Source organism: Olea europaea, chromosome 20 (genome assembly GCF_002742605.1).
Source record: "Olea europaea var. sylvestris chromosome 20, O_europaea_v1, whole genome shotgun sequence".
Lineage (NCBI taxonomy): Eukaryota > Viridiplantae > Streptophyta > Magnoliopsida > Lamiales > Oleaceae > Olea > Olea europaea.
In genome coordinates, this window is record NC_036256.1 from 8,119,917 (window position 1) to 8,140,945 (window position 21,029).

At 34.4% G+C, this 21,029-nt stretch overlaps 4 protein-coding genes across 8 annotated transcripts; 3 read left to right on the plus strand and 1 right to left on the minus strand.

The window, feature by feature from the left end:
* Nucleotides 1-2,433: 2,433 nt before the first annotated feature.
* LOC111369521 (nudix hydrolase 18, mitochondrial-like) lies at nucleotides 2,434-4,576 on the plus strand. The gene is made up of 5 exons (XM_022991076.1): nucleotides 2,434-2,640; nucleotides 3,509-3,623; nucleotides 3,726-3,809; nucleotides 3,985-4,113; nucleotides 4,201-4,576. The coding sequence occupies exons 1-5, from the start codon at nucleotides 2,570-2,572 to the stop codon at nucleotides 4,345-4,347; spliced, it is 546 nt and encodes a 181-aa protein (XP_022846844.1). The 5' UTR covers nucleotides 2,434-2,569; the 3' UTR covers nucleotides 4,348-4,576.
* A 3,635-nt stretch (nucleotides 4,577-8,211) lies between these two features.
* Nucleotides 8,212-8,999, plus strand: LOC111369523. Its single transcript, XM_022991077.1, has one exon. It carries the CDS (start codon nucleotides 8,228-8,230, stop codon nucleotides 8,729-8,731), a length of 504 nt encoding a protein of 167 aa, XP_022846845.1. The 5' UTR covers nucleotides 8,212-8,227; the 3' UTR covers nucleotides 8,732-8,999.
* A 460-nt stretch (nucleotides 9,000-9,459) lies between these two features.
* Nucleotides 9,460-11,796, plus strand: LOC111369520. Of its 5 annotated transcripts, none has more exons than XM_022991073.1 (2): nucleotides 9,460-9,711; nucleotides 9,791-11,796. In XM_022991073.1, exon 2 carries the CDS (start codon nucleotides 9,871-9,873, stop codon nucleotides 10,375-10,377), a length of 507 nt encoding a protein of 168 aa, XP_022846841.1. In that variant the 5' UTR covers nucleotides 9,460-9,711; nucleotides 9,791-9,870; the 3' UTR covers nucleotides 10,378-11,796. The 5 variants fall into 5 exon arrangements, with proteins under 5 accessions (XP_022846841.1, XP_022846840.1, XP_022846839.1 ...); XM_022991072.1 differs by having other exon boundaries at nucleotides 9,803-11,796; XM_022991071.1 differs by having other exon boundaries at nucleotides 9,829-11,796.
* A 1,160-nt stretch (nucleotides 11,797-12,956) lies between these two features.
* On the minus strand, nucleotides 12,957-14,974 carry LOC111369021. Its single transcript, XM_022990509.1, has 4 exons — nucleotides 14,909-14,974; nucleotides 14,479-14,647; nucleotides 14,115-14,200; nucleotides 12,957-13,079 (listed from the first exon to the last, which is right to left on the minus strand). Exons 1-4 carry the CDS (start codon nucleotides 14,972-14,974, stop codon nucleotides 12,957-12,959), a joined length of 444 nt encoding a protein of 147 aa, XP_022846277.1.
* Between the last annotated feature and the right edge of the window lie 6,055 nt (nucleotides 14,975-21,029).

Below are 21,029 nucleotides of genomic sequence, written 5' to 3' on the forward strand. Positions count from 1 at the left end.
CGTTGGCTTACAGTTTAATTTCAAATTTTAGAAATTCATCATCAGTCATTTCTTGTTACGTGGTATGTCTACTTATACCTATGTCACATAACAAAAGTGCACGTATTTTAACTTTTTTAATCTAAAGACATTCTCACGGTTCTTTTATTATCATTATCATTTTAAGGATGATTACAATATGGCTATCAAGTAAATAATTTCCATTTATTTGAAGGACGATAAGTGATGAAATGTGACAAAGCGATAAATTCGAAACAAATCGATTAGTAAAATGTTTTTAGATAAATTAAAATTTAATCATGACCCAAGTGAAATTCAACTCAAAGTTCTAAGATGGAAAATAAGACTCACCCTCGTGGGTGGATCCCAGTTCCCGAAGAGATTTCTAAAAACAATGATATCGAAATGTTGGTCATGTACTATGTACTATGCTCTCGATTGTGAAAATTTTAAACGAAATTTCTTCATTTTATATTTTTTTAATCAATCTTCATTTGGTATTAATTGCATGTAAAACTTCTCTTTAGGTTTACGAAAATGTGATTAATACCTCTTAATCATCTCTTTCTTTTTCGATTTTTAAATAAAATTGATCGACCGTCCTCAAATCCAATTGTTAAGTGATAAGAAGCAAGATATTTTAATTGATTTACACATTCGAACTCAGTTAAATCAATAATTTAGTATTCTCATTTTTCTCCCTCTTTATATAGCTTCTGTTTGGTTTCCATTCTTTAGCCATAAAAATAAAAAAATATAACCGTTATCCATCACACCAAACCATCATATTTGACTTTCTATTACTTGTGTGGGTTCCGTAACGACTATATTTTTCATTCTTATTTTTACAAAAATGGATACCAAACGGTGTCTTAGTGTCCAGACTCCTATCATTTTTATACGAAAATGAAATAAAAATTTAATATTTTACTTTCACTACTTTCAATAATCGTTGCGCAATGAAAATGAATTAAAATTAGACTAATCTCTTGGTTATAAAAATTGATCATATTCTAGGTTTAGAGTCGAGAACCTAATGGTTCTGATTACAAGATTTGAAATTTGGTCTGATTTCCTTATTTTATATAATATAATAATTAATTTATAATTTATACAATAAATAATTTGTCATCTTTAATAGAAATCGCGAAAATGAAACTATCAACTTTATAAGACGGGTTTGGTTCTGAAAAAATCCAAACCGAACCAGATACCGTCTGTGACTTACTTTTTTACTTGTAATAATAAACATTATCTTTCTTATTAATAAAATAAGCAACTTATATATATTTTAATTTTCATTAATTAAATATACTTACAAGCAAACTTGTAAAGCTTACCCAAACATTGAGAGGGAGTAATACTGTAATAGCACAGTAGGTGATACGATTGCTTCTCTGCGGTTCAATAAAAATCCCTGTGATTAGAGTGTTCTTGTTTATATACAAATTGGTGATGTTTGTACAGCATTACGACGGTGCTTTGGTTGCGGCGCTGTGGTGCTGAGTCACAGGCTAAGGCGGAGAAGGGGCGGTGGGAAGATGACTATTACCGCTATTTGTGAGAAGAAAGAAAAAGCCGCAAATTTCAGTCCAAATTTGACGCGTCAGAGACACGTAATCTTTCTCGGTTGCTTCCTTTTCCACATTTCCTTTTGGGTTAATTGCAATGAGAGTCATCCAACTTTTAACTTTAATTGCTTCTGGGTAACTCGTCTTCGTCCAGTTGCAAATCTGACCACTCGTTGTTAGTTTGGTATAATTAGATCAACTATCCTCAATTTATTTGCAAACCTAAACATTTTTGTTCACTGCATTTAACTAATATAACATGTCGAAGAGAGATCATGAATTGAGAGCTTCCCCCCTTTCCGTCTGACTCTTTGATTTTAAGAACATTGATTTTAAAAACGAGCGATTGTCATTCTCTAACCTTACAGCTGAAGAGCGAACTATTCAAGTTGCCTTGCTAAAAAATAAATAGAGTATGGATAATAGACCGTGACAGTTTGCATCGACCAACGAAAACTTTGAACCTAAGGATGAAGAGGGTGGATTCTTTTTATAATGTATAGTGACTAAGTCCAGAATGAAATCATATGAGTTTTAATTCCTTTTATTTTGTTATTCCTTGTGTTCAATGTCTAGTTGTCACTGGATGGTACAAGTTTGTGGATCGAGGTAAATTCTTCCCTCCTAACTTGTACTTCATTATTTCGTTATTGATAAGATACGCCACTACATATGGTTTAAAAAGAAATAGTTGATAGTCGTGGACAATGTGACTAGATTTACAAGAAAATGAAAGTTGGACGTCCTAATTACACCAAATTGAAGATGAGTAACCTTTATGCTCTTTTGGATTCGGTTGAAAGCGCGTGTGGGATAGTAACATTTATAAAATATTTTTAATTCCACCAACGGTTTTTGCAGTGAAACATAAATACAGAGACAAAGTCTTTGCATTTGTATGCTAAACAACTTCCAGTGCATTCATTGGCATTTTCCTTTGCATTTCCTTTATATTCATCTTAAGTTTATTGATTCTGTAGCAGCACAAGCTAAAGAGGATGGTTAGTCTAGTTTCTCGCACGGGAAGGGATATGCAGCGATACAATCACGGCCATCGCCAAGTAGTGGGGTCTCTCTCGCTTTCATTTTCTCTCAGAAATATATACACAAGCACTTTCAAACCATTTGATTATTTCATGTTTTTTAATTCTATGACTATATGTATGTGTTTCTTGGTTTGATGTATGGTTTATATGATCAAGAGTTGACTTCATTGCTATGCAAGATTGATTTCTGATTGGACTTTTGTCTTTGTGAATTGTAAAATGCTAAGATGTCAAATCACCAAAAGAAAGATGCACCTTTTGATTTGAAGTATATTTTTGAAAATATGCAACACTTATGAAGATTATGTTTTGTAATTTGTTCTATACTTAAGCCATAAGTAGTCAAAATGAAGGTTTTGAGTGAGACGTTGGTTCGATTTTGAGTTTTCTGTTGTATTGGAAAGGGGTGGTTATCATTTCTTGCCCGTTTTACCTCTCGATATTGTACAAGATTGGCTTTTAAAATCGATTAGAAGTACTCACTCTGCTCCTCATTTTAACTAATATGATAGATTATTGTCATTTGTTAACTCAATAAGACAGATAGCCTAGTGACTCTTTACCGTGGTAACGATAATTTGGCTGCATTTCGAATACAAATTTAAAAACAGATCACTCTTAATTAGTATGGATTCACTCTCTTTGCCATGTCTTTGATGATTTTTAGTTATGATTCTGATTAGCAGTACTCACTCTGCTCCTCATTTTAACTAATATGATAGATTATTGTCATTTGTTAACTCAATAAGACAGATAGCCTAGTGACTCTTTACCGTGGTAACGATAATTTGGCTGCATTTCGAATACAAATTTAAAAACAGATCACTCTTAATTAGTATGGATTCACTCTCTTTGCCATGTCTTTGATGATTTTTAGTTATGATTCTGCAGATGTATTCCATACAGATATAAAGGTACAAATGGGACATCTATAGTGGATGAGGACGCAATTGAAGTTTTGGTTATCACTTCACAGAGAAAAGGGAAAGGGATGTTGTTTCCAAAGGTATTGACGATTTTGCAATTTTGTCATTAAAATTCATTTCAAATACTCGACCATTTTACGAATTATGTTTTAAGCGCTGATATGAAGAATCTTGTTATTCAGGGAGGTTGGGAGGAAGATGAATCCGTTAAAGAAGCAGCATTGCGTGAAACGGTGGAGGAAGCTGGGGTAGTAGGTGAAGTCGAGGTTAGTTCTTCTCATAATGAATTTTCATTTCCGGGGAAGTTTATAGAATAAAAAGTTTGAAAATCTCATATTGAGTTTACATTATTGCACCAGGAACGTTAGTTTTTCTGCACTGTTGATATATTTGAGGTGGAATACATGTTTATTTAACCGGTGGCTCGAGTTTTTTTCGCAGTGTCAGTTGGGTAAATGGACTTTCAAGGGAAAAAATGGCGACACATGTTATGAGGCATTCATGTTCCCTTTACTTGTCAAAGAGCAACTAGATTTTTGGCCAGAGAAAGACGTCCGGCAAAGAATATGGGTAATGTGATCCACAAATTTTTCATTTATACACTTCCAAAACTTGCGGAAATTCATAGAATTGCTGATGTAAACTTAATTCTAACAGGTTAGTGTTAGAGAAGCTAGGAAAGTTTGCCAGTATTGGTGGATGAAGGAAGCCTTGGAAACATTCGTGAAGCACCTCTCATCACAAGGTACTGAGGGTGAAAACGAGTGCTGTTCACCAAGCCAGGGGACAAACAGTAATTTGTAGCGAACTTATTAAGGTTGTCTTAACAGAATGCCATCAGGTGATGGAAAGGCCAGGTGACAGCCACTTCAACTCGAATAAAATGAGAACCGGAATTAGGTATATATCGAACACTTGTTACATTTTCTCTGAATTGTGAGTCTTGTACAGAAATCTACTTCTAGTTGCAATGCTTGTAAAACCTAGTTCTTAATCAATGTTAATTGATGTGTTTTATTTGTTTGTGTTCTTCTATACCTTTCAAATTCTCCTCTCTATGTTAAATAGCTTAGTTTTTATGTCATTCCAAAGAATTGTATCATTGGTCATAGATTAGTTTTACACTGTAGTTCTTGAATAGCTCCATTGGCATTCTTGAGCAGTGTTTTGGCTAGTCATTATTGACCCTTCTGGCAATGAAATTTTAGTGTCATTGTGGGGTTTTAAAACATCATTTTTTGTTAGACTTGATTCTTTGCCAGAATTGCACTTCGATTGTCTTAATGGAGCTAAGGTAAATCTGTGCAACTTAAGAGTAGAGATTGTATCATTCCACGTCTCGAAGCATGTTTGACTAAGCTTAAAAGGTGCTTAAGATTGTCTTGATAATGTAGCTACACTACACTTTTACTATATATATTGTTGCATGTTTTGACTCAAATCACTTCTCGAACTAGATTGCCAAAATAGATTATTCCATGACCATGAGGAATGTTCATATTGCCTAATCTTCATAGTGTCTCTCGGTAGTAGGACAAATCCAATAGGAAATGGATAAAAAGGTTGTGCACTAAGGTTGAACTCGTAAGCTGTTATACATGCTCGTGTTATCAAGATACTCCAACAACTTGACTCTGATAATGGGTTTGTTTATCTTGTGCACGCACTGAGACCCATGCAATCCAACTTGTCATGAATTCGATTTCTAACTTTGTCCTTTCCATTGGACCCCTCGGCGTTGGTTTACTCAAGAAGACATGTTGTCTTGGTCGTTGATTTTTTCGAACACCCCTCATAATGTTGAGCACAAGTCCTCCGTTGCATCCCAAAAATTTTGCCCACTTTAATCTTGTGACTCTTGAAATGATTTAATATCTTTGCTTAAATTAAACTTCATCCCAGTTGTCAAATAAACTTTTGTCTAAAATATACGATTCACCGTCATTATTTTTTTCGATATTTTTTCTTTAAAAAAAATGAAATAAAATAAAATTATAGGGCCTAAGGACCAGTCCTATCAAATGGCCAGGGAGGTCCGGCTCGTTGATACTAAAGAAATTAATAGTAAAAATTTTGTATTTTTCCAACCATCCTACTATCAAACAAAAAACTGAAAATGCCTAACTTTCAATTTTTAGATTTTTACTTGCACTAGATTTTGTCGAAAAAATGCACTGTTACTTAAAAAGATAAATTGCAAAAGGTACCTCGAAATGTCAGTTTTACATTTTCAAATGTATTTTACAAGAATATAAAAATTTCTCAACATTTATGAGGTAACATTTATTAAAAATCAACAATTTACAAGGATAACATGGTAAAATATTTTGTACCATACGTTGCCTTTTATTGAAAAATCCATATTTTATAGGTGTAACATGTGTTACTATATTATTTTTGCTACTTATTTTTTCACATGATAATGATTGTTACTATGTCACCACCAATCGAGTAGAGTTTCCCCGATATCAATCATCCCCCTTCTTTCTTGACCCAATGCCACCACACTTGCTAGCTAATGACCACCATTACCACCACTTACGGCTTACCATGATCATAATCACTCTTGCAATAGCCATCAACATACCTATTGTGAAACTATTATGTTACCAATCACTCTACCATTGAACCACCTCAAAAATCCACTCTAGCTCATCGCAAAAAGTTAGGATCACCACCCACCATCATCGTGATCTTCAGATCTAAATTGCCACCACCCACCACATATAGAACCAACATCATTTTCATTACTACCACTATCTGGAACTGCTCCTCACCTCCATCTTCTCACCAAAGAGTCCTCGCCACCTCTTCTTCAACATCTGCCAACATGACTGCAAAACCATGAATCATTTCAAATCAAAAAATGGATTCTTCGATCGGTGGCAGTGATAGTTGTGCTGGTATTTAAAAGAGGTGGTAGTGGGTGGTGGTGATACCACAATGAGATCACAATAGCGTGTTAAAAAGGAGATGGTAGGGGACAGCGTGAGATCACAGTGGTGGTTGTGGGTGGCAAATTGGAAAAATGCTGGTCAGCCAGGAATAAAAATAGATATAAAAACAGGGATTTGAATTTTGCTGATGTGGCAGTTGTTGCACAAAAAAAAAAAAAACAAAAACAGAAGGGACAAAACCAGGAAAGCAAAAGGCTTTTGTTCCAAACCCTCCCTCCCTCCCGTCGCCCTGCCTTCACCGACCGGAGCGCTCATCGCCGATCGGAGCACCCTTCGCCTACCAGTGTACCGATAGTCGCTCTATCTCTGATCATACCTGCTCCTTGAATCTATTGTACTATATTTTCCTCTGGAATTTGTATTTTGTGTTTGCCAGCTTTCGTTGTGTGTTTGTGAGGGAGTTGTATAAGATCATATTTCATGGTATTCGTTAGCATGCAAATGAAATCGACTTTAATTACTATGGTTATGATGTTATAGCAAGAAGCTGCTGCTTTATTTCATTGCAATCGGGACAGATTTTTGTTAATTGCAAGAAGCTGCTGCTGGTTCGAATTTTTGAGAGATGAAGAAGCAGCTGTTGGTTCGAATTTTTGAGAGATGAAATGGGGACAGATTTTTGTTAATTGCACGCATATGTAACTTTCAACTAAAATGATGATACATTGGTCGCCACTTGCAGCATTAGTCTTGAATCCAGATAATATCACTTACAGTAATTAATATGAATATAGATTTATTTGTCCCATAAATGCACTTTCCATATGTTTATCACAAATCAATGTATAGATTATGATGTTCATTCACAAATCAATTTGAATATACATTTATTTGAGTTCCTTTTTTCTTTTCTTTTTTTCCCTATTTATCTTTCTTCTTGGATGGTGACTACCAGTTCTCTGGTCGGCGATGGGTGCTCCGGTCGACGACGGCGCGGTGGCAGGAGGGAGGGTTTGGGAACAAATGCTCTTTCCTTTTGCTGTCTCGGTTTTGCGGTTTTGCACACTTTTGTTTAGATTTTATTTATTTATTTTTTATTTTTTATTTTTTGTGCATTGAATGCTACCTCAGCAAATTTTAAATCCCTGTTTGCAAGCCTTTTTTTTTTAGCTTGGCTGAGTAGCGGGATGGGCAAATTGCAGCTGAAAAGCTGAGCTTGGATTTGGAGGATTATCATTATTGATCGATTATGTTTGTGAAATATTTGCAAATTGTAAAAGGTGTATTTTTCGAAAATTATTACTTAAATGTAGCAAAAAAACCAAGAAATTATAAAAAGAGACATTTTTCAGTTTTTAGAAGAAAAGAAAACGTGCAAACCTAAAAATAGAACAACATGGATGCGTTTAATTATCAATATTTTTCATGAAAATTTTTTTTTTATCCAAATTTTTACTTTTGTTCTGTGTGCTAGACAATTTTTTTTTATGAAAAATATTTTTTCACTTTTGATCACGTGATCATATTTTTTTCAAAATAAAAAAAATATTTTCTTTAAAGAAAGTATGATTTTATTTTTCATAGAATCTATTCACCAATGAAAGTCGGACAAGTATAATATTTTTTAAATTGAAAATTAAATCAATTAAACATATTTAATTGACAATTTTCATGCAAATAAGTTATAGACAATTGAATTAACTAAAATTTATTTATTTTTCATGTTTACCACCCGAAAATTAAATACATTACAAAGAAGCCCGCCTCCCAAGCAAAAAGGTAGATACATGCCCGGTAAGATACTTTTCTTAGCCCACTCTACTTCACAATTTCTCATTCACATATCTTTTTCCTTTTTCTCTTTTCTTCCTCGGATCAAAATTTGGATCAATTCATCAATGGCGTTGGAGTGGGTGGTGCTAGGCTACGCCGCCGGAGCAGAGGCCATAATGCTCCTCCTCCTAACTCTCCCGGGTCTTGACCCGCTCCGCAAGGGCCTAATCAGCGTGACCCGTAGCTTGCTCAAGCCTTTCCTGTCCATTGTCCCCTTTTGCCTGTTTCTGTTGATGGATATATACTGGAAATATGAAACTCGACCCAGTTGTGAATCCGAATCCTGTTCTCCTTCCGAACACCTCCGGCATCAGAAATCTATTATGAAATCCCAGCGTAACGCGCTCTTGATCGCCTCTGCTCTTGTTTTCTACTGGCTGCTTTATTCCGTTACGGGCCTTGTTGTGAAGATTGATCAGTTGAATAAGCGGATCGAGAAGTTGAAGGCCCAGGATTAACTAATCTGAACTGGACTTTTTCGGATCTCAGATAAGTTATTAGATGTTTAACGACGAACTTGGTTTTACTGGGATGTGTAATTGCTGTGTTTGGTAATTTTAATTTTTCCTTAATTGACTGGATCGTGTATTTGGCACACCTATGTGTTGATTTAGTTTAACGGATAATTGAGTATTATTGTTGAGAACTTTTGAATTTTCTTCTGTTTAATTTGGTTTTAGGTTAAGTTTGATTGAAATTATGTAATGCAATTCGGTTTTTGGATGATATTTAGCCTTTTTTTAAAGTGTTTTGGTTAAAAGGAAACTATGCATTCAGTTAGATATCTCATTGATGAATTTTAGATCCATGGTTTCGCGAAGGCCAAGTTGTTGGCAGTGACAAATGTTTGATGTTGAACTAGATTTTGTTCTAATATGCTATTGTTGTCTTTCTATTTTATTAGGACATCTCTTTTCACATCGGTGGTACTACTCCTTTGTGTTTAATTAATTACATGGCGAGGGATATTAATTATTACCGTGTTTGCAAAACTATGGATTTGTTGCCTTTTTGGGCTTGGATTGGAAGGAACATGATAGACCCCCACCTCTAATAATATTCCAATAGATGTTTGTTATTCATTCACTATTCTGGAGTATTCCATAGTTAGTTAGCAAAGGGTAAAATTGTAATAGGAAACTAGTAAATTCTCTATAAATGTAACCGAGGGGTGGGGGTGGGGGTGGGATAGGCATTCAGGAAAAGTTGGGGAGAGACCAGGCCTCTTGAAATCCTTGGAACTGTTCTGTGTCCATTTTCACGTTTGATGCAATAAAATAGCAGTTTGATATACAGTTTTCATTCTTTCAGTAAGCAATTCAGCCTCTTCAAATCAGGTTCTTATCAATTTGGTATCAGAGCAGTTGATTCTCGGAATAATGGCAGCAGAGAATTAAAGGAGAGTTTGAGCTTGACAAAAAGTACGTTGGAGAAGATGGTAATCCTCTTGAAATCCTTGGAATTGTTCTGTGTCCATTTTCACGTTTAATGCAATAAAATAGCAGTTTGATATACAGTTTCCATTTCAGTAAGCAATTCAGCCTCTTCAAATCAGGTTCTTATCAATTTGGTATCAGAGCGGTCGATTCTTGGAATAATGGAAACGATTGTCAGCAGAGAATCAAAGGAGAGTTTGAGCTTGATAAAAAGTACGTTGGAGAAGATGGTAATGCAACAGAAAGGAGATCGAGCCATTGATTTAAGGTTGGATTCATGCGGCCGACTCAACATATGGATATTCTATGGGGATAATTTAGAGTCGTGGCTATTTGAGGCGGAGAGATGCCTAAATATGAATCGCGGCTTACCGAAGAGGGAAAAGGTAGAAGCCGCAATCACTTGCTTCCTTGGAGAAGCTTGGGCATGGTTTCAAGAGAAAGACGATCGAGGACAGATACAAACCTGGAAAGAATTGAAGGCGTTGATGTTGGATCAATTCCACGTGAAGCAGACCTTCGATGGTAAGTTTTTAGACAGGAAGCAGGGGGATGACTTGAACTGGGAGACGGCACGAGAAGAACAACGTCGTAAATTACACGTCTCCATCGCCATAATCGGTGGAGGAGAAATTCCATCGCACGAAGGAGATCTCCATGGTTCATGAAACTCTAGCGATTAAACAATGGGACGTGAGGACTGGAGAGATGTTGGAAGCCCTAGCTTCTTCGACGGAAGTGTATGAACAAGGATAATTGCTGGAGGAGAATTCCACGGAAAAGAAAGGGGAAAAGAGTGGGGTTGAATTGATGGTTGAATTTCAGATAAAAGAATCTGTGGGCTTGGATTTGGAATTGACCCAACCGGTGGAAGGTAGCAATGAACACATTTCCAATTCTGAAATCCCAAACAAATCTGATGACACCAGAGATGGTAATTGCCGTAATGAATCATGGAAGGTGGAGGAAAGAGGCAAACAGTTGGATATACCTATTTCCGATGGTGTCAGTCCCAACGGTTGGTTTTCTCGAGTAGAGAGGAAATTTAACTTAAACCAGTTTTCGAATTGGAGGAAGCGATGGGATGAAAGAATTTGTGGATCCTTTTCCAAATACGGTAGCAAGCTTGATTGCAACGATGACCATGGAAGTAGAAGGGAGAGTAACGTAGCATGAGTTTGTGGTGATAATCGAAGTATGGGGTTAAACACAAATTAAATTCGAATAGATAAACTCACAACTTCCAAATTTTGTGCACGGACGGAACTGGTTATGGGATTTTCATTTATACCATTCTAATTGTAGGTGGTCGATTAAGTTTTGAGGCTTTAACACCAATACATAATTGGCTAAATAGCACAACTCATGCTCCTTCTCTCAAAGAGAGTCTTGTTGATGCTAACAACAGATTTTTCACAATTATACCTTCTATCTGTCTGCATGTGATTAAAGATGAGGAAGACTTTTTGAAGGTGCAAATGCTGGAAGCACCCCAGGACATTGAAATAGCTTCAAGAGTAGTTGGTTTTGACATGAATAATGATGAATCAATCGATGAGAAGTACAAGAAGCAAATTTGCCATGTTTCACCTCTCTCGCATGATAGTGAAGACTATCGCCCGATTGAGAAATATATTCGGACTACACATGTTCCTTCTCATACGGAAAGGGCTCTTGAGTTGGAGAAAGGAAGTGAATTCAACAAGGATGCCTCATATCAAGTAAAACTGAAAAACAAAATGCTTCTCAAGCACTTTGACTGTACCTAAGAATATTGCGTAGGAAATTGTTCGGCTATATTGTAAGCTGCAATTGGTAATTTTCCCAGACTTCAACCTTGAGGACAAGGTGGTTAATATTCCAATACAAGTTTGTTATTCATTCACTATTTTAGAGTATTCCACAGTTAGTTAGCAAAGGGTAAAATTGTAATAGAAAACTAATAAATTCTCTATAAATGTAATGGGGGGAGCCGGGATAGGCATTCAGGAAATATTGGGAAAATTTGGGGAGAGACCTAGCCTCTCAAAATCCTTGGAATTGTTCGTCTATTTTCACGTTTAATGTAATAAAATAGCAGTTTGATACCCAGTTTTCATTCTTTCAGTAAGCAATTCAGCCTCTTCAAATTAGGTTCTTATCAGAACATTTTTTGTTAATTAATGATTGCTAGAATTGTATGGATGATATTGCCGGTCACTTGCAATTTGCCTTTGTAAATGCAACTTTTTTGCCTTAACCTTATTTTTATTAGCAAAGAAAAAGCTCAAAATTGGATCCTAATCTATCATGTATTAGAACAAGTCTAAGGGTCAGTTTGGCATGATTTTTGAAAAGTCAAAAGGAGCTTTTAAGATTCAAAAATTGCTTTTGGACCCATTTGACTAATTTTGTTAAAGTGCTTTTGGTGATTAAAAGAATTATTAGAGGAAGTCAGTTTAATGTGGCTTCCTCTAAAAGCACTTAGAAAATACTTTTAAATATTAGTTTTTTAAACAAAAATTAAGGTAGCTTCCTCTAAAAGCTCTTCTACAAGGAGTAAAAGCTATGTCGAATGGGCCCTAACTATGGTTGAAGATGTGTGGAAGTTATGCCAATTTCTATGTTAACTGGGTACTTCTGACAAAAAAGGAAGAAAAGAATGCCGATTGCATTGTTGAGGGGTCGAAGATCTAACTTCTTGTTGTTTTGGTTTAGGGTTTAGATGTTATTTCAAAATTTTCTCTGATTGGTATGTATGCACAATGAAGAATCAAGAAGAGATGGGTAATATACAAAAGCACTTGTAGACATAGTGGTGTCAACGAGACGAGCGGCTGCCATAAATTAAAGTAGCTGCCAGCTGCCTTAGTTCTGTTTTGCGCTTTTTTTAAAGACCCAAGCTCGAGCCGGTGAGCCACACAGCTGGCCCGAGCTTTTTCCGGGCCAAGCCACGGGCAGCCCGTTTGACATCCTTAGATGCTATCCAAATATTTGTAATATACGAGTTGCCTGTTAGAGAACTGCTACAAAGCCAATTGGCAGTAAATGATGAAGAATCAAGAGGAAAAGTAATATAACTCATATGAGAAAGATGTATGATGCTCACTGATCGATCAGGAAAGTGTGCATTACATTTAATATTTATTTGTCTATTATGTTGTGTATGTTACATAGAGTTTGCTTTATTGGAAGGTATTGAAGTAGTGAGGTTGATGCTAAAAACCTGTCTCTTCTCTTGGGAGAATTTCATATATATTTAAGAAAGTTAAAAGATTGACCTAATCGTCTGCTTGTCCTTGAGTTCAAACAATGGCCGCCTTGATAGATTCAAGAGAGAATCATAGCAGTTATTTGATGGCATCATGTGAGAGTGATTGGTTATTTTGTTCTGCATTGAAAAATCGAACAGGTTTGATTAAGCATTTTGCCTATGACGACACAGCCTTTGTTGGGCGGTTTGAAGTTATCATATTTTTTAGTCACATTATAAGGTACGGATCAGTTTATTAAGCTAAGTTTTCTTTATGGTTCTGATGTAATGGGACCTCATTCAATCATTTTTATCTTATGCATTTGCACCGATATATTTGGAAAGTGTGTATAAACGGTTTAAATTATAAATAAAAAGAAATGAGTGGTGGATATGCGTGTAATTCTGTTAATCCCTCGAAATGTGTAGACAAAAAATGACTCGAGTGTTTATAAAATGGGCCAAATATAGGCTAAATGATTTGGCAAAGCTGTTTGTTTAGTGTAAGATAATTAACATTTTCTCCAACTTTCTTTGATGCGTCTCTAAACCGAAGCAATTTATTGTGCAAGTTAGGATTCACAGCTTATCATCACTTATAATTCGTTCCAAGCATGCCTTTAATATTATTCAAATTCTTGGGCAGATAATGTTGTGCCTATGCGATTTATGTCCTTATTTTGTCTAGATCGTGGCCTATTATGAGTAGAACGTTTTCTTTACGAACGTGAGCAATTAATAGTGTAAGCTTATAAAAATTAGTCATAATTGTGTGCACCCATCTGACCAGTCGAGCCCCTTTGGTTATGTGAAAGTCCTTTTGGCTATCGAAAGATGCGCAAAATAGATGTTGCTTAGTCTATTTAGCAGAGCCGGTCCTGTGATTCTCGGGGCTGAGGCGAAGTTTGGAAATTAGGCCTCCCGGCGAAATCAACATAAATGCAAACTTCAATAATGTATTATGCGAACCGTTACTAACTTGAAAAACTAATATTAAAACAACAACCAAATATATTCTACAAAATATTTATATTATAAACTTTCAAAACTAACAACGTTTGAAATAATTAGTTAAATACTATTTGTCTTGCTATTTTAGAGGCAAAAATATCAATCAAATCTGAATAATTTAGCTGTTCAACCATTTCTTTTTCTATTGATAATATAGCCAACCTGTTTAATCTTTCTTGTGACATAGTTGATTGGAGATAAGTTTTGATCAACTTCAATTTTGAAAAACTTCTTTCCGCAGATACAACTATAACCGATATGATTAACAAAATTTTGTAAGCAATATAAGTACTTGAAAAACAAACATTCAATGTCTTCAAATATTGTAGTACTTCAATTGCTCTTGTTGTTTCATTTGGTATATAACACCTCAAGATTTGTAATTCCGAATATAAATCATCTCCATTGATGTCCGAACGCCCATCATGTTGAAGATATTTCTCAAGATTCATACAAGAGTTCAACAAACTTGAAAAAGTTGCACCCTTTAACCTCTTCAAATTAAACAAAAATCCAAATGTGTCATCATATTGTTTGAATTGTTCAAATTCGATCCTCAGAGAAGATAGAGCTTGATCAATTATAAAAATAAAGTACTCAACTCTAAAAGATTCTTCTGCTGATTGTTTTACCTCATCACTACCGCTTTCATCAAATTGTTTTTTTTTTTTTTTGAAGTATGCGTTTTTCTGTAACTACAACTTCAATTCCCATTTCACTTGCCTTTTTTGTCGCTTCATCCTTGGCAATAGCAAATTCAATTTCTCCATATTCTTCAAGAAATGAAACAGTCTTTGCAAGAGGTCGATAGCATGATCAATATCCATGGATTCGATTTGAAGAAATTTACTCACAATATTGACAGCATGCAACAACCTGTACTAGATTATCATGCCAAGCAAAAACTCAAAATTTTGAAGTTCATGTGTTGTTAATGACTCGGCTTCACTCTTTACTTTAGGATCTTCATTACTTTCTGCCAAATCAAGTAATGCATCTCTTATCTGTGCAGTTTGCTCCATTATTGGCTTCACACTCTCAACATGACTTTCTCAACGTGTTTGTGATGATGGCTTCACTGTCAACCCTTGTACATTATCTTTGAAAATTTTTCATCGCGTAGTAGAAGATGAAAATAATTGTAGATGCGTTGTATCACTCCGAAAAAGGATACAGCTTTGGAACAACAGTTCACCATATCACATAATGCTAGATTTAGACTATGAGCGCCACATGGAGTATAGAAAGCTCGGGGATTCATTTCATGGACTCTTTTTTGCACACCTTTGTGCTTCCCGCTCAAGTTAGATTCGTTGTCATACCCTTACCCTCTAATGTCATCAATATCGAGATCAAGTTTTATCAAAGCCTTTTGAAGCTCGGTTGCAAGTCCAAGTCCTGTTGTGTCATCTACCTTCAAAAATTCTAGCCAATGTTCTTCAACTGTAGGTAAGTTTACCGAATCATCTACAAATCGTACAATTAAAGACATTTGCTCCTCGTGACTTGCATCTGGAGTACAATCAAGTATAGCTGCGAAATATTTTGTATATTTAACTTTCTTGACAATTGAACTTCTCACCTCATTAGCCAACAATTGTATCAACTCATTTTGAATTGTTTTACCAAGATACATATATTGAATCTCTCTTGCTTTAACCCGCCGAAGGTGCTCTTGCATTACTGGATCAACTTCACTAACCATTTCCAACATTTGTAAAAATAGGCCATTGTTCTCAACATGTAGCCTCTCATCATCTCCTCGAAGTGGCAAGGTGTTTTTCGCAAGTCTTTTCACAATAGCGATTATCCTTGTTAATACATGTCTCCAATGTTCTCTTTCAGCATCAATCAACAATTCAACGCTTTTATCAATGATAGTTTTTGTTCGAAGCCTATTTTCTAATTCAATCCAGTTAGTTATGCAACGTAAATGCTCCTCATTTCCTTCATGACTTTTAATAGACCAATGCAAACTATGCCAATTTTTGAATCTATCATTACCTAGTTCAACGCATTCACATTGTTTTTTTTGAAGTATTTGTTAATATCCCCTGCTTGACTTTAAATTAATGCAATTTCATTTCGTTTCATTTTCCTCTTTTGAGCACCAAACTCATATTTAGGAGGCATAGTGTACGAGTGTATATCTAATATCCAATGATTAATCTAAAAAATAATTACAAAATATCTCAATCATCTCACAATTATAGTTTCCAATATAGTTACTATGTGCGCTTGTGCAATTGTTCATCGTACAATAAGCAATCATATAAGCCGACCAGGCTGCAATTATATAAGTCGGTAAGGCTTCAAACATTTCCAATCTTTAACATAGCTACTTAGGGTAAGCCATTGCTTACCTAAGAAGTGGAATTTTGATGAAAATTTTGGAATTACACCTTTGAGAATGATCCCTTTTTCTGAAATGGTGGTAAGTTGATTGCAATTTGAAAAAATTTCTGGATTGTGTCAACGATGCTATAACATAGCAAAAAGAAACATGTAAGAAATTTTTAGTTGATTCATTCATGTTTGGACTTGGTTATGGCTTCATAAATGGAGTGCAGCAAGTACAAAAATGGACCAGCTTGTTCAGTTTAAATATGATCTGGTTCTTTGAATATAAAATGTCCACAACCCTTGACCAAAATTATACATATTATCTTATAAAACTATCGTCTTCAGAATTTAAATTGGCAATTAACAAATTATTGGAACTACATTGCCAATTTAGAGATTAATAGAACATATACCTCACATAGAAGAAATTTGTAAGTACTATAGTTGATGTAGATTAAAGTGAGGGAGTGAAGAACAAAATGAAGACAAACAAGGGCTTACTAATTTATCTATGGAACTATTAGTATGACTTACAACAAACAAGAGCATATCAAAGAAATAGTGAATTTCTTAACTAGTAGCCGATGCGATCCCTAAAGAGCAATCTTCTTCCAAGGTACTAACCATGGGAAGTTAAAGTTTTTGGTAAAGCAACTAAATATGAGTCAAATCAACTATGATGAAGGTATGAGCAGGAAAATACATAAGGCGACAAACCTGAACAGTTTGTGAAAATGTCCATAAAGACGGGCATGTAAGTCCTCGGTGTTAAATGCAGCTATGAAATTGACCATTGCACACCACCGGCTCAAAGTGAACAAAAAAAAAAAAAATACCAAAAACATCTTACACAATGAATTAAACCGAATTCCTAAATAAACTTGGGAAATATATGAAACCCTTTTTGCCACTCCATTTGATCCACAGCTATCACTACACTAAAACCAAATAAAACCAATTTTGAACTTCACTGAAGGGAACTCATCACAATAACTTTTTCTTTGCTTAGAATTCTTAATATAAAGCTATAACGTATACTGAAAATCGGTTAGCTATTGGATAATGAACTACTTAAGTGTTCTTGTCCCAGTTATACCACTATTAACTATTACCTTATACCTACTCCCCACAATATTAGATTTTCAACTATGGCATAATGCCAATACAACTAGCAAAATGCAAATCATATACAAAACTTGTCAATACAAATTCAATAAGTGGATATCCATCTCCAAGATCTTTGACTTCATCAACTATTCATTATGCATAACCACACAATATTCAAATCAATTTTTACCCATTTTCAAGTCCAATAAATAATCAAGAAATTTTCTAAATTTAACAAAGGAAAAAATATAAATCTTTTAATCTAGTTAATATCTCGAAAATTGAATAACATAACAATAGATTAAAACCTCAAGAGCGTGTTTGTAACGGTGGGATTTTCTTAGGTCTCTGGAGATCCTTCGGAGGTCAGAGATGGTGATTTTGTTTCCTTCACTGGTCCATTTCTGTAAAATATTGGGGGCGCTCCAGCCAGTCAAGAGCAGAAGAGTTGCAGACTTGAGACTTCGAACAACTTCTCAAAGCTTTTGGGAACCACTGACCTGAAGGAGACGACACTGAGGCGAGTAGGCGATGACTGAAGAGCACGTCCAGCAGGCTGCTATATTTTAGATTTTGGAAATTTTTTATTGTATTTCAAAATCAGATTTTGGGAATTTTTGGTTAATTGGATTGGATTGGATTGGATTGTGAATATTGGATATGTAAATTGGGTTGGGTAAATAGATTTGAAAGGTAAATGGATTTTGAGCTTGTTGGATAATTGGTTTTGGCCCTTTGGGCCAGTTGGCCTTCTTCTAAAAAAAAAAAAAAAAAAAAAATTTTTGGGCCAAAAATAGGCCCCCTATAGTCTTGGGAAGGTCGATTCAATAATGATTGTTGAGTCAATTTTACTCTTAAAGAATAATAGCTAAAATTGTCTTGTACATAGAGTGAATGAACTTGAGGTTCTATATGGATACAGGACATGTATTCTATGTTGGTTAACTTGATTGCTTGTCGAATCAGTTCGCAGAGTTAGTTTAAAAGTCCAAACATCCTCATTCTGAGCTTGTGTGTGACACATTACTAGTATTCCAATTATTCTATGACACGTTTCTTTTAGAATGTTGTCATTGCATAATGCATTCGATATCTTCTTGGCAAGGTTAATTTCTGTCGTGCCATTGTTGGCCTGCCTCAATGATCCATCAATTCACTAGTTGAACCACTAACCGGTGATTGGATGGTTTGTCCATGTCAACGATTTGAGTCTAGTATGATGACTATGAATTTGAGCATTCTGCCTAGCAAATCATAAATTACCTGTCATTTGTTTCCTTTCTTGTATTTTTTTTCTTTTGGTGAATAGTGAAAATTCTAAATTTGTAATAGATTGCTAATTAAAATGAAAGTCGAAACATTATTAAAAGTTTTGTAGTTAGATAATTAGATTCCGTGTTATGTTGTATACTCTATTGCCTATATTACAATTTGAACCTCAGAAAGTCCAAACATAGATTACAACAACAAAGAAAATTGCCAATAATCTGAAAACAAAGATTTTCTCAACACCAATCTTATTTGCAGCATGAGAATACCCGAACTTGGGAACCGCTTAGAAACTATGGGACTCATCCATAAAGAAAGAGAAGAAAGCGAAGAACTCACAAAGAGATCAAAAGTTGGTGTCGTAGAAGAAAAAAGAGGGCGAGGGTTCATATTATCCTTTGTATACTGAAACCATGCGATGAGCAATAACTTAATTGTTAGAATGGGGAAATAGAATTACCTAGAAATTAAAATTTTCTTTAATTCAATAAACAAGATCATCTTTTCGTGTATGTTATATTAAGAATAAAGGATTTGAATATTTATTTAATTTGATGGTAAATTTCTGAATTAATTCAGAATCACAAACTTTCAATTTTTTGGATCACGACCTTTCAGCTTTTTAATTCCAAGAACTTGATTTTCAAACCTCCAAGTCTTTCATGGTATTCTCCAAAATTAAGATTACATTGATGGGTGTGCACCTTCTTTTAATTAAACCAAGAAATTAATTCTTCAATTGGACAATTGAATAAAACAAGATAAATAATTTTTTCGCCTGCTTTTTCTTCTCCAAATCTGAACACTATGAAATTGTGTATATCAGTATATGATTGTTATTTTCTATAGGATGTCTTGGTTCTATCTAATATTTATTTATAGAGATAGAATAATTTCAATTCTTATAAGATAATAATTTCACATTTAAATCAGAGTCTTAATTAAAATTCAAATAGGAGCTTTAGTCAAAATTCAAATCCAATTAGTTTACATTTAATTATGTGCGTAGTTCTATAACTTCAATTACAATTATAATTAAGTTTACAACTTTTATAATAATTACAATCAAGTATAAAACTTTATTGTAATTATAATTATGCTCAAAACTATTATAATTATCGTAATTAAGTTCCAATACTTTATAGAACTAACCATAGGGATCTGATTAGACGTATATTATTATTATTTCAGTAATTAAATCCTTTCTAGTCGACCCTAACCAATCTAATTATTAGTTTTTGTTGTTTCCACTAAAGACAAAAGACTGGATCTCTAGAATATGTAAGATCCCATAAACTAGTAAATCTATAATACTTTCCTTTAACTAGTCGTATATGCAATTAATCCTGCCCGAGGTTCAATAATTAAGTACGAGTGTAAATGACCATTTTGCCATTCTAATTATTATCACTAACTTAAGTATCATTTTCTTCAATGATATTATGAACAAATCACAAATATTGAAGTTTAGCCATCGTTAAACACCGAGTTTGAATTATAACAGTTTAACAAAAAATATTTAAGTAGACACTCTACCTATTTTTCAGGATGACGATTCTTGACATGAATTCACATTCTCTATTTCGCCCATTTTCAAGCTTCTTACTCACTAGGATATTTGATCAATCAAATTAATCTCACATATTGATAAATCAATGGACTATTAAAGTCATGAAAATATATCCATCAATGTCAAGGGATTTATATGAAATACATATCAATCAAGTGAAAATTTTTAATTCTCCGTACGATCATGCTATAGAATTAAACTCAATATGTGGCCTGTTCAATACACTTCAAGTATACTAGTGTATCTTTAACTACTTCTGTAATAATGACAAATCACTAGCCAACCTTACAATACAAGGTGCTAACCCTTATACATTAATTGTGAACAAATTATTTATAATTAAAATATAAGTTGTGTCACACTATATTTTTCAATGCAAGTACCCAATTTATATTATTACAAGAGATCATAGGCATTTTAATTCGCAATTTCGCATGCTCAATGATAAATAAATGCAATAAATGAAGTAACCACAATTTTATTTAATATATGAATATTGTTATTTTTACATCAATAAAACTATACTATATGGATACACAACTCAATATTAATAAATTGTTACATCTCAAAATGACCACCCTTTTTGAATAAGGTCAATGGGTCTATTTGGGTGTTGGAGTATTGGGCCCTTCCAATATTTTCAATTGGGCAAAACACCTTTGAAGTTCATTTAATCGATTTGGACTCAGCATCACCCTAAGAGTTGTTTGGCAACAAAAGCCCAACAAAATCTCAGACTTGTTGGCAAAGAACGTTTGTATGGGAAGCTTAAGAAAAGTTGAGTCTAA

Bases quoted from the DNA above. Each gene is read 5' to 3' on its own strand.
- LOC111369521 (XM_022991076.1), top strand. From the start codon at position 2,570: ATGGTTAGTCTAGTTTCTCGCACGGGAAGGGATATGCAGCGATACAAT. The intron at 3,624-3,725 runs GTATTGACGATT...CTTGTTATTCAG, and splicing joins AAGGGATGTTGTTTCCAAAG to GGAGGTTGGGAGGAAGATGA. The intron at 3,810-3,984 runs GTTAGTTCTTCT...TTTTTTTCGCAG, and splicing joins GGGTAGTAGGTGAAGTCGAG to TGTCAGTTGGGTAAATGGAC.
- LOC111369021 (XM_022990509.1), bottom strand. From the start codon at position 14,974: ATGGAGCAAACTGCACAGATAAGAGATGCATTACTTGATTTGGCAGAA. The intron at 14,201-14,478 runs ATGACACATTTG...ATATCGGTTATA, and splicing joins TGAACAATTCAAACAATATG to GTTGTATCTGCGGAAAGAAG. The intron at 13,080-14,114 runs GTTGGCTATATT...TTTTCAATGCAG, and splicing joins TCACAAGAAAGATTAAACAG to AACAAAATAACCAATCACTC.
- LOC111369523 (XM_022991077.1), top strand. From the start codon at position 8,228: ATGCCCGGTAAGATACTTTTCTTAGCCCACTCTACTTCACAATTTCTC.